This window comes from Diceros bicornis, chromosome 7 (genome assembly GCF_020826845.1).
Source record: "Diceros bicornis minor isolate mBicDic1 chromosome 7, mDicBic1.mat.cur, whole genome shotgun sequence".
In the NCBI taxonomy this organism is placed as follows: domain Eukaryota; kingdom Metazoa; phylum Chordata; class Mammalia; order Perissodactyla; family Rhinocerotidae; genus Diceros; species Diceros bicornis.
This window is the reverse complement of record NC_080746.1, coordinates 17,886,241-17,897,637: the sequence shown is the minus strand read 5'-3', so window position 1 is coordinate 17,897,637 and position 11,397 is coordinate 17,886,241. Positions and strand designations below refer to the sequence as shown.

The 11,397-nt window shown below is 49.9% G+C and overlaps 2 protein-coding genes across 3 annotated transcripts; both read right to left on the bottom strand.

The window, feature by feature from the left end:
- Nucleotides 1–153: 153 nt before the first annotated feature.
- LOC131408385 (histone H2AX) lies at nt 154–2,342 on the bottom strand. The gene has a single exon (XM_058545053.1). The coding sequence runs from the start codon at nt 1,625–1,627 to the stop codon at nt 1,196–1,198; it is 432 nt and encodes a 143-aa protein (XP_058401036.1). The 5' UTR covers nt 1,628–2,342; the 3' UTR covers nt 154–1,195.
- Nucleotides 2,343–2,414: 72 nt separating this feature from the next.
- DPAGT1 (dolichyl-phosphate N-acetylglucosaminephosphotransferase 1) lies at nt 2,415–9,062 on the bottom strand. 2 transcript variants are annotated; one of them, XM_058545049.1, is made up of 10 exons: nt 8,880–9,062; nt 6,980–8,591; nt 6,552–6,672; nt 6,163–6,376; nt 5,511–5,657; nt 4,284–4,368; nt 3,735–3,923; nt 3,330–3,417; nt 3,012–3,167; nt 2,415–2,933 (listed from the first exon to the last, which is right to left on the bottom strand). In XM_058545049.1, the coding sequence occupies exons 2-10, from the start codon at nt 7,138–7,140 to the stop codon at nt 2,868–2,870; spliced, it is 1,227 nt and encodes a 408-aa protein (XP_058401032.1). In that variant the 5' UTR covers nt 7,141–8,591; nt 8,880–9,062; the 3' UTR covers nt 2,415–2,867. The 2 variants fall into 2 exon arrangements, with proteins under 2 accessions (XP_058401032.1, XP_058401033.1); XM_058545050.1 differs by having other exon boundaries at nt 6,980–8,588.
- Between the last annotated feature and the right edge of the window lie 2,335 nt (nt 9,063–11,397).

Genomic DNA, 11,397 nt, shown 5'->3' with positions numbered 1-11,397 from the left:
ACACCAAGAAAGCCATAATCTTAAAACTATGGCTTGTCCCTCTCCACTTAACCATAGGGCTTCATATCTGATAGTCCCCTCACCCCCACAACCTCAGGAGAATGAGTCTACAAAGTCATCAATCCTACAACTCTTACAAAATGAAGACACTCATTTTTAAAAAACAATCCTTTAATAAACAAAATTAGTCTATCTGAAACTCCCCAATGTCTAAGGTACTAGTCTTGGATGGGTTAGCTGCAAAATTCCAGTTCAAAAGCCAATGGAGGCTCAGTCCAGACAGGATTAAGACTTGTGCTGGTATCTAGGTGCTTGGCTTGCCGAGTGGAGCTGCTGGAAGGGAAATGGGGCGGAGCGGGTAGGCCCTAAGGCCTTGCTGCCAGTCAGCTTCAGGCGCGCACACAACTCCCGCTGTCCACACAGCCGGCTGGGAACCCAGACTGGAGCCCTCGCCCCTCCCCGGCTTCTCCCTGGGAGGCAGTCCTCTCCGGAGGAAACGATGTTCCTGTTAACAGTGTTCTGTCCTGGCCGCACCGCACAGGCCTACAGATGAGGATGGAGGAAGCGCTGATGTAAAAATCCCAGGGTTTGGCAGCAAAGGGGGCACCAGAAAAAATTTAGTGATGAAATTTCTCCCCACCGAAGCCCAGAAATCCAGTCCTGTCTGAAAAGTCCTGGCCTAAGCACCAAGCTAGAGAAGTCAGACGACCGGGCTGCAGGGGTCTGCTGGTGGCCGTCTGCACCGACTCACCCTTTGGGCCGCCGACCCCGGCCACACACCTCAGCCCTACGTCAGAGCTGCCAGCTAAGTCTTCCAGAAGGTGCCGCGGCTCACCGCAGCCCATCAGCGATTCTCAAGACAGGCCGGCTGAGTCACGAGCGCCGAGGCGGCAGGTGCTGCGCCCCGAGTCCCCTCCCGGCCGCGTCCCTCGGTCCTCCGCATCACACGAGCCGTGCCGGGCCCGAGCGGCGTCCTAAGGGCCGCCCCTCTCTGGAGGACGGGAAGCCGGGGGCCGCGAGCCGCGCGGGGGAGGGGCGGGCGGCGGCGGGGATGAGGGAGAGGCCGAGCGCCGCGGCCACCCGTCCCGGAACCCGACATGGCCCAGCTCTTTCCGTGAGGGCTGTGGTGGCCCTTAAAAGGGCCTTTGTGGCGGCATGGGGAGGGCCAGGCGGCCGGGGGCGGTGCGGGCGCTCCTCAGTACTCCTGGGAGGCCTGGGTGGCCTTCTTGCCGCCCGCGGGCGCCTTCGGCCCCACGGTGGCGCTGGTCTTCTTGGGCAACAGCACGGCCTGGATATTGGGCAGAACGCCTCCCTGGGCGATAGTCACGCCGCCGAGAAGCTTGTTGAGCTCTTCGTCGTTGCGGATGGCTAGCTGCAGGTGGCGGGGAATGATCCGCGTCTTCTTGTTGTCGCGGGCCGCATTGCCGGCTAACTCCAGAATCTCCGCGGTGAGATACTCGAGCACCGCCGCCAGATACACCGGAGCGCCGGCGCCGACCCGCTCGGCGTAGTGACCCTTCCGCAAGAGCCGGTGCACGCGGCCCACGGGGAACTGGAGGCCGGCGCGCGATGAGCGCGACTTGGCCTTCGCACGGGCCTTACCGCCAGTCTTGCCGCGGCCCGACATGATGCGCGAGGTAGAAGAACAGGGTACAGCTGCGCCGCAGTCCAACTGCCGCCGCGCGCGCCCAGAGGCCGCCCTTATAAGCCCCCAGGGCACACCTCCGCGCCCTCCTGATTGGCTCTTTTCTCTAATACCCGCCTCCGGTTGGTTGCGGTTAACCCGTCGGTGACGCGCCACGGCTGATGGAGCGCGCTCGCCGATTGGTCGAATTTGAAAACCTTTTGCCCGCGGAAGAAGGCGAGGAGGAGTGGCGGCTCGCAGACAGCCAACCACTCTAAGAAGTAGCCTATCCAAGTGAAGCGCGCGAGATTTAAACGCTGCAGCCGGAGACTAGAACCGGAAGACAGAGGGTGGAGTCTGAAGCCACCTCAAGAGCCTCTGGGAAGTCTAGGCGGGCCTGGATTTTTAAAGTGAAGAGGTCAACACAAGAATTCTCTCTGCCTCCCCTTTCAGGTCTGGTCACTCCCTCTCCACTCCTCCCTCCACCTATCCTGCAAAGGGAGAGTGAACAAGGAAAGAAATGAGACTCCCTGAAAATTCGATCCCATACCAGAGAACAGATAACTCCAATCTTATGGCCCTCCATGCCACGTGAAGAATCAGGATTTCAGTATTTATTCAACATGTTCTGCCTGGTCTCAGTTCTTTCTGTTTACTTCTTCCTAGAAGGGGCCTGGTGTACTGAAAGAAAAAGGTTGGGGCAGAGAGAGGCATCCTCTTGGAGAAGGTGCCTCCACCAACCAATATACCCTAAAATGCCCATATAGGAAATACACCTAGAGAAACAACAAAAAGAAAAAGACAACACTTTATTGTCACCACTGGGAGCACCTGGCCCCCAGGTCTGCTCTTACTAATCAGAATACTTAATTTATAGCCAAATGTCAAGTCATCTTCGAGCCTGTGTCCCTATCCCCAGCCAGGGTTCTAGCCCCAGGCCCAACATATTCCTTCAGAGTCAGAGTTGTAGATAACTGCATAAAAGCTTCAGTATCCCACTTTAGGAGGCTGCAAAGATGGGATGGAGAGGGAGAGTGGCAAGTTGAAGAAAGCCATAGGCAAAGTCCAATCAATGATCATTAGAGGGAAAGAAAGGCCAGGATGTCAATAATCACAGGGGGAAGGAAATGCTGAGGAGAAAACTCTGGAGGGCCTGGGCCAGGAGGCAGTCTCGGTCCAGAAAGAGGTCGGCCTGAGTCAAGAACCCTGGAGATTGTGAAGTAAAGGGCAACGATGAGGGGACTCAGACATCATAGAAGAGACGGACAAGCTGGTACCGAATGGAGAAGGCGACAGCACTGCCCAGGATCTGCAAGGAGAAATGGACTAGAATAAGAACCATGGAGAAAGGGAGACAAAGAGGTGTAAACCCCATCCTCAACCGTACCTGTAGCAGCAGCAGGAACAGTGTGAGATTTCTCTCATGCATGGGCCCAAAGACTTTAAGTAGCAAGTTAATGAGGGTCATGTTGTTACACTCAGTGAAGGCACCATCCTCATTCTCACTCTGATGTACTGTTACTAGCCGGAGGCTCTCTGCTACCTGGAGGGGCCAGAGGTAGAACTTCAGCTAACACATATACTTCAGGAATGGGGATCTGCCTAATGCTTCCAAACTCCCCTTGGATCTGATGCAGGCCTGGGTTCCCCATTCTCTGAATTCAGGGTAGCGGCCTACAGCCCTACCTCCTTGTTACCCTGTTACCTTTAGAATAAAGGTGCCCAAGAAAGAGAGGCTCTTGGTCTTGAACTTGGAATAGCTCATCTCCAGTTTGCCTGTCTTGGTATTGAGTCTGCAGGGGGAAGAGAGCTTTATGTGACTGGGCCACTACTCAAAGAACTCTCCTCACTGTGGTTAATTACTAGGAAGAGCACTGAATGTGGAGTCAAACAACCTCACATCTATTTCTGGCTCTGCTGCTTACTACTGTGTGATCAGAGCTGCTGTGAATTAAATAAGATTATGTAAATAAATGTGCTCTGTAATTTACAAAGGGCTAACCACATGGAAAGAGTTGGCTCTTCTTTGGACACACTCCCTTTGCACAGCAAATTTATGCATCCCAAGTGAAAAAGCTATGATGTCCCTTTCAAGCCCCAAAGTGGCTACCTGGGTATACGGTGGCGAGGGCAGGGGATGATATGCAGCAGCTGAGGCAGTGAGTAGAGGAAGTTGAACACCTGGGGCATGAAGAAGAGTAGCATGGTCTTGCTGAAGTGTCCTAAGATGCCCACCACGGCAAAGGTCATGCCAGCAAAGTAACAGAAGGTATCTCCCACAAACACCCGTGATGGGTACCTGTGTGGGGGAGAGGATCTGAGCCAGTGGCAAGAGGCATTACCAATCCTTTCTCTCACATCACACACCCTGGCACTAGGCTGGCCCTGACCCTAGTTCTGGCTCAGAGGAGACTCTAGCTCTCCCAGCAACTCTCCAGGACGCAAGGCCCTGAATTCATATATTCCTGGGAGCTCCACAGCACTTGTCCCCAGCTACTGCTGGATAGAGAACAATTTAAGAATATTACCAACTGAAGACCCAGAAAACACTCAACACAGGTATGCACAGGTTTAGCCTCTCCATCAGCAGATGGTCATGATCAGGACCATACTTGCCACATGTTCAAATAGTTGTCCCTTTATCTGCAGGCCTACTTACCAGTTATGATAGAGCAATCCCAAGGTGGTGAAAAAAAAGGGTATCATGAAGTAGAGGGAAAAGACATGATCATCCCGATAATCACCTTTGGAAGCAGGGGAAAAAGAAAGAAGAGAAAGTTGATAGCCACTTCCCCTGCATACCTTGGTCCTATTTTTGTCTGTCTCTCAGTTCTGTCCCAAGCTGTATTGCCCACCTCTCCCAAGTTACATTCAAGAACTTATTACCCCTTTTATGTGACCCAGGCAATTGCCAATAGTCCACCTCTTGCACGAACTTTTCCTAAACTAGTTACTGTCTTAAATTTGGTTTAGACTGTTCAGACCTAGGTTTGAATATCAGCTTTACTTCCTAACTATGTGACCTTGATCATGACACACTTAACTTCTCTAAACGTCAGTTTCCTCAGCTGTAAAATATAGTTCATGATAACACCTGCCACAAAGAGCTTGGTTACAAAGTTTAAATGAGACCATATTTTAAAAGTGCTTTTAGCTTTAATAAGCACTTACTGATGTCTATCGGCCAAAGACCACCAGAAACACATCTGTAGTCAAAGCTGGGTTTACTGACTTGTAACAAGGGAGACTTTGGAAACCATACACAATGAGGAACCATGGGATGCCTCAGTAAGGGGGTGTTAGGAGGACTTGTTATAGGATTTAAGTAATTCTGGGGAGGATGCAAGGAGGCACAGTTTTGCCCTGGACTGGGTGCTGTCAGCAGGAGTAATTCTTAATAATTTTCATTAATTATTAATTCATCTTAATTTTTATCTAAGAAGTGGGAGGAACTGAGTGGTTATCAGAAGGAAGCAGCAGTCACTCATGTTAGCCAGAAGAGGGGGATCTTGGTCATTTGTGTGGGATTCAGTGTTCTTGCAGTCTTGTCTGTGCTCACACACGGTTATAGAGGGGTCTGGTTTTTGTCTTACTGGATCATGGTCACAGAGTGACCCTATCTGATTTTGGGATTCTATGAAATTGTTTATATTCAATAGGAGAAGATCATGGCCTACCTATTAGTGCCAATCCAGCTATAAATGACAGGGCTGCTATTTTTCTTTCTCACATTTAATAAATGTTAGTTGTTATTTGCAAAGTAAATAGCTTCCCTTAGCTTCTCTAATTATTCACATATTGCTTTCTTTCTGAATTCCCCAAAGCCAGATATCAGGAAAACTTCCTTAACATTCAGACTTCTCTCCCTACCTCCAATCCCACCTACCTTCCAGCTCCACCAGATTGAAGACAATGATGGAAGCAGAAATGACCAGCGACTGGCCAGCCTCTAGGCCATTAATTCCTGCTAGGATATTGATGGCATTGGTACAGAACACTGCCAGCAGCCCCATGTAGACATAGTACAGGATCCCTGGTGGGAGAAGACAGTAAGAAAAGAAGTAGTACCACACTGGGGTCGCCCCGTGGCGTAGCGGTTAAGTGCACGCGCTCCGCTGCTGGTGGCCAGGTTTGGATCCTGGGCGCACACTGACACATCGCGTGTCAGGCCATGCTGCGGTGGTGTCCCATATAAAGTGGAGGAAGATGGGCACAGATGTTAGCCCAGGGCCAGTCTTCCTCAACAAAAAGAGGATTGGCATGGACGTTAGCTCAGGGCTGATCTTTCTCACACACACACACAAAAAAGTAGTAGTACCACCTATCAATGATGATTTAAGGATATTCTTCGGAGAAAAGTGGTGAGGACAGAGGATAGGATGAAGGGCCAACAGAGAGAACCTCAGAAGACACAGGGACAAACAGGAACAGTTGGAGGAGAACGTGGAGCACCAGGAAGGATGCTTTGCTGGATGTCTCACAGAGTAAGGGTGCCCTGAAGTAGGGGCCATAGGGGCAGTAGTGGCGGGGCTACTCACCCAAGTCCAGATGCAGGCCAAGAATCGGCCGGAAGGGCTTGGGTACCACAATGGTCGTGTTGCCAAAGTTGGTGAAATAGACCATGAGAAGAGGTAGTGAGGCAGCTGTGGGCAGCAGCAGCTTATGACGCCAGCGCAGATTCAGTACATCGTCCGCGAAGCCCAGGAAAATCATGCAGCAGATGGCAAGGAGCGCACCTATCAGGGCCACAAACTGGGGGAGGCTCGGGCAGGTCACGGCTTAAGCCGACTCCCACTTCACCTTTCAAAAATTCCTGTTTTTTCGTTCCTTCCTCAGCCCCGCCCCCCAAACCCAAATAACCGGAACTCTCTCGGGTAGCTCCCAGCCCCCAACCACGGGCAGCCACCCCCCCCTCCAACCCACTTACTTCGTGGTGGGGGAAAGCTTTACACTGCTCCTCCACAAAGCAGTTCAGGAAAGGGAAAGGGATGAAGCAGAAGAGGATGATAAGGAAAACAGCACCGCTGATCACTCCCTGGGATTCTGGGCTGTGGCCCAGCAGCAAGGGGCGTGGAGGGGGAAGAGGAAAAGGGGTGTGGTCACTCACTAGTGCAGGCATTACAGTGACCTAACGACCTAATGAGGGAGAGGGCACCACTGCCGGAGTCCCTGATACAGCCGGGGATCACCCCCCATCCCTTCCTCAATGCTAAACAGTTCTGCCCTTCACCTCCAAGAGTCCCGGGCTGTCTGCTGGGTTAGCGCTCCGTCTTCGCGCGCAGTCAAGCGCCCCAGTCCCCGCTCCTGTCCTGCCCACCCCTGTCCCCAGCCCGGGACCCGCGTGCCGTCGCTCACATCTGCTGCCTGTCGGATTTGTTGAGGTCCTGGCCACAGAGGCGCGCGGCGATGAAGTGGCCACGGAAGGCGGGGATGAGGGTGAGTGTGGCCACAAATCCCAGCAGCGAGCCGATCAAATTCACCAGCAGCGGCATCGGCAACTCCAGGAAGGCCCACATGGTGACCGGCCAGGGGTCCCGTTCTGCCGCCTCCTCAGATAACCGGCAAGTTGGACAGAAGCCCTGAGCCCCCAGCAGTAAGAAGTGGCCGCTCCCCACAGGCTGGATCTTCCCACACCAGCCTGAGCAAAACCCACCAACTCTGACTTGAGCTGCGCGCGACACTCCGCGAGCCTTTATAAATCAACCTGGGCTCTGCCCCACTGCATTTGCCGACGCACTGTTTCCGCACGGATCTTGTTCGCAGAGCAACTATCATTGTGGAAGGCGGAGGCGGCCATTTTTAATATGGGCAAAAGAGTGGGGACAGAGGTGTTTAGATACATCCTTTATTCCAGAGTTGAGTCATCACAGGGTATTGGAAAAACAAAGGAAAAAAGCAGAGAAAACTGAACCCTCGTGCACTATTGGTAGGAATGTAAATTAGTGCAACCACTAGGGAAAAGGGTATGGACATTCCTTAAAAAATTAAAAATAGAACTATCATACGATCCAGCAATACCACTTCTGGGTATATATCCGAAGAAAAGGAAAACACTAACTCCAAAGGATATACGCAACGCTATGTTCATTGCAGCATTATTTACAACAGCCAACATACGAAAGCAACCTGTGTCCATGGGTAGATGAATGGATAAAGAAGATCTAATATATATATCTATTACATATATGTATATACACATTACATATATGTACATATAACTAAATTTAATTAAAATGGAATATTATTCAGCCATAAAAAAGAACGAATTCTTCCTATTTGGAACAACATGGGTGGATCTCAAGGGTATCATGCCATGTGAAATAAGCCAGACAGAGAAGGAAGAATACCGTATGATTTCACTTATATGTGGACTCTAACAAAACAAAACGAATTAACAAACAAAACAAAACAGAAACAGACTCGTAGATACTGAGAACAAATTAGCTGTTGCCAGAGGGGAGGTGGGTGGGGGGAAGGCAGAAATAGGTGAAGGGGATACGAGGTACAAACTTCCAGCCGTAAAATAAATGTCATGGGGATGTAACCTACAGCATAGGGGACATAGTCAACGATACTATAATAACTTTGTATAATGACAGACGGTAACTATCAGGTCTTAACAGGCTGATTATTTTGTAATGTAAATAAATGTCCAATCACTATGTTGTACACCTGAAAATAATATAATATTGTATGTCAACTACGCTTGAATTAAAAAAAAAAAAAAAAAAGAGGGGGAAAAAAGACAACAGCAGACACTTTCTTAACATCGTATTAAAGATGTACAGCCCAAAGTGGAAACACTCCCCGCCCGGTTGCAAGATGAACGACTCCTTGTACCACGCGTCTGACGCCGCTCACTCTTGGTTCCACGTCAGTTTTAGCTCCGTCCGCCTCCGCAGGTCACGTTTAAAGGGCCAGTACCCCGAGTTTATCCTGGGACGCCTCTGGAGTGGGAAGATGGCTGCTGGAAGCAAAGGGGAGGGCAGGAGGGATGAGGATGTGGAGCAGTGCCTGCTCCTCGTAGGATACCTGTTGCCCAGGTAGTCGGAAGCCAAAGTAAACACAACTCAGTTCCCGGAAACGCAGCTACAATTTGGAAGATGATGTAAATTGTAGGGCGTAGACGCTTGAAAAGCCCCTCCCACTCCATGTTTTTCTTGTCCTTCATCCAGGTACTTTTCCTTCATCGTCCCACCCACCTGCTCCCCCGAGGTAGCAGTTCATTGCCCGGCAACCCAGAGGGCCATCTCACCATTGGAGGGGCTGGGAGTGCCCTCACATCTTGGATTTAACCCGGTACTTGACTTTGCTTGGTCCTGGTTCACTGCTTGGTGCCCAGCTCCCAAACCGAGGAGGTGAGGCTCAAGTGTTAGAAGGAGCTGAAGAAGCGGAAGAACCAGACTCACACGTGGCTTCCCGTGAGCCTGAGGAACTGCCAGTGAGGTTTCTTCCTCCAGGTTACCGTGCGTGGCACCTATTTTCATGCAAATAACAGTTCACCAGCATCTTCGTTCTCTTTCATGCACCCAGAGGCTCTTAGGTGTCAAATTTCCATTCCTCAGAGAGGAAATCACTACCAGGGAGTTGGGGAGAGGACTCAAGAATCCTGGCACTTTGTCCACTTTTTCAAATATGGCAGTCCGGGTCGGGTTGACTCTTTTTAGGCCAAAGATAGTTCCTCCTATCTCTCAAAACCGGATGTGAAATGTCCCTTCTACTTGAAGGCAGCTTTAATTAACAACAAAAAGCCATATGTGTATAAAATATACTTTATACATGTAAAGTAATCCCAGTAATTTCATTTTTTTTAATTTTTTAAATTTATTTTATTTTTTCCCCCCAAAGCCCCAATAGATAGTTGTATGTCATAGCTACACATCCTTCTAGTTGCTGTATGTGGGACGCGGCCCCAGCATGGCCGGACAAGCGGTGCGTGGGTCCCCGCCCGGGACCTGAACCCCGGGCCGCCAGCAGCGGAGCGCGCGCACTTAACCACTAAGCCATGGGGCTGGCCCTCCCAGTAATTTCTTGATAGTATTCCACCAAATTTTCAGTACCTATTATCCCACTGGTATTGTTTTTCTATGTGGGTGTATGTGTGTGTGCACGCATGTGTGTGCATCTGTGCCTCTTAGATTGGGAACTCCCTAGAGGCAAGTGTTTTCTGTTCCACGGGGTGACCCCATGGGGCTAAGGACACACAGTTATCTGTATACAAGGCATCATCACATATAATGGATCTGGTCTGAAAGAGGTACAGAGGGCACTAGGAACACATGGAGAGAGCAATTAGTTGTGACCAGGGGAAGCTAGATGACCTTGAAGAAGAGTAGTATCTCCAAAGATTTCGGTAGGTGGGAAGAGTGAGAGGGCCTTCCAAATGGAGAAAATGAGGCGCCAGGAGCAGGTGGAAAGGAGGATCTTGTGGGAGCCCCAGAGGAGGCAGCATTCAGTTATCTTGTTGTTTAGGAGCAGGCTGAGACTCCCTGGAGATCTGAGGGATAGTCTGTATCTATTTCCTTTTTTATTAGGAGGCCAATCCCAATAAATCTTCCTTCCCAGCCTTTGTCTCTTTCTTCTCTAGAGATCATTAGCCACCCACCACACCCACCACCACTAGAAGAGGGTGGGGGGTGGGGCATGTTCAAAGATAAGATGCTGGAGATTCATCATCCATGTATACACATTACCATCAGAACATGGTTACTTGGATACTTGTCATATAATCTGAATACTTTTTTTCCCATGATGGTAAATGCCCAGTTGATTATCAGGCCAATCAGAAGGAGAAACAAACAAACATATGACTTGGCCTCACTTGAAATTTTGTGCCTTTCCTGGTATAAGTTCAAAGCATTTGCCTGAACGCTGAAGCTGGTCCTAGGGCTCACAGATCAGGTGAGTTGTCAATAGCTTTGGCTGGTTTCTTGGGCAAGCAGATAATGTCCGCAATGCGCATCTCCCATGAAGGAGGCTTGAGTGCCTCCCAGTGAGCAAGGCCAATCTACTATTAAGTCTGATGCCTGACAAAGCCTGTCCCAAAAATGTTTCCCAGTGCCTAAAAAGACCATGAGACATCTTTGGATAGTCTGAGGCTATGACATTTGTAGGACCATATCTGTGGCTCTCTCTGGGCAGCTGAGTCACTCTTTTTCCTTTTCTTCTTGCCTCTCCCCTATCAGTTTATTGAAAGTTGTGAGCTGAAAGCAAGCCCCAAGATCGCCCATTCCATTGAGATGACATGAATGATTTTTCAAAAGATAGATACAATATAGAAATTCTTAGGATTTACGTGTATACTGAAATATTTTCTGTTAGACTTCTTAAAATTACGAAGAATTTGCTAATCCCTACTATGTACATGGGGAACTCTTAAGTACTGTGGGGACACCAAGTAATATAAATGTACTTGTTTCCCCCAAGGAGTCTACTTCAGCTTATTAAAGCACCTTGGTTGAATATGAGGGAAGAGAGATGAGTAAGAAGGGTCCCTACTCTTCAGCAGCTTCCTGATGAGTGGGCAAAGCAGACATATAAACCAACAGCTAGACTATAAGGCAGAATGAAATAAGTGCTAGAGGCCCGAGTAACAAGTGGAAGGGAGATTGCGGGGACCAGCTAGGAGACTCATGGAAGACCGAATTGTGAAGCAGCATCTGGCAGCACAGGACCAAGTGCTCAGTCTGGGGGGTTGAGGAAGTAAATCCAAAAATTCAGAGAACTGAGATCCCTGGGAGGTTGGAGGGTTCCTGAAGAAGGATTCCTGGGGG

Bases quoted from the DNA above. Each gene is read 5' to 3' on its own strand.
- LOC131408385 (XM_058545053.1), bottom strand. From the start codon at position 1,627: ATGTCGGGCCGCGGCAAGACTGGCGGTAAGGCCCGTGCGAAGGCCAAG.
- DPAGT1 (XM_058545049.1), bottom strand. From the start codon at position 7,140: ATGTGGGCCTTCCTGGAGTTGCCGATGCCGCTGCTGGTGAATTTGATC. The intron at 6,377-6,551 runs GTAAGTGGGTTG...AGCCTCCCCCAG, and splicing joins AAGCTTTCCCCCACCACGAA to TTTGTGGCCCTGATAGGTGC. The intron at 5,658-6,162 runs GTGAGTAGCCCC...TTCTCCCACCAG, and splicing joins TGGCCTGCATCTGGACTTGG to GGATCCTGTACTATGTCTAC.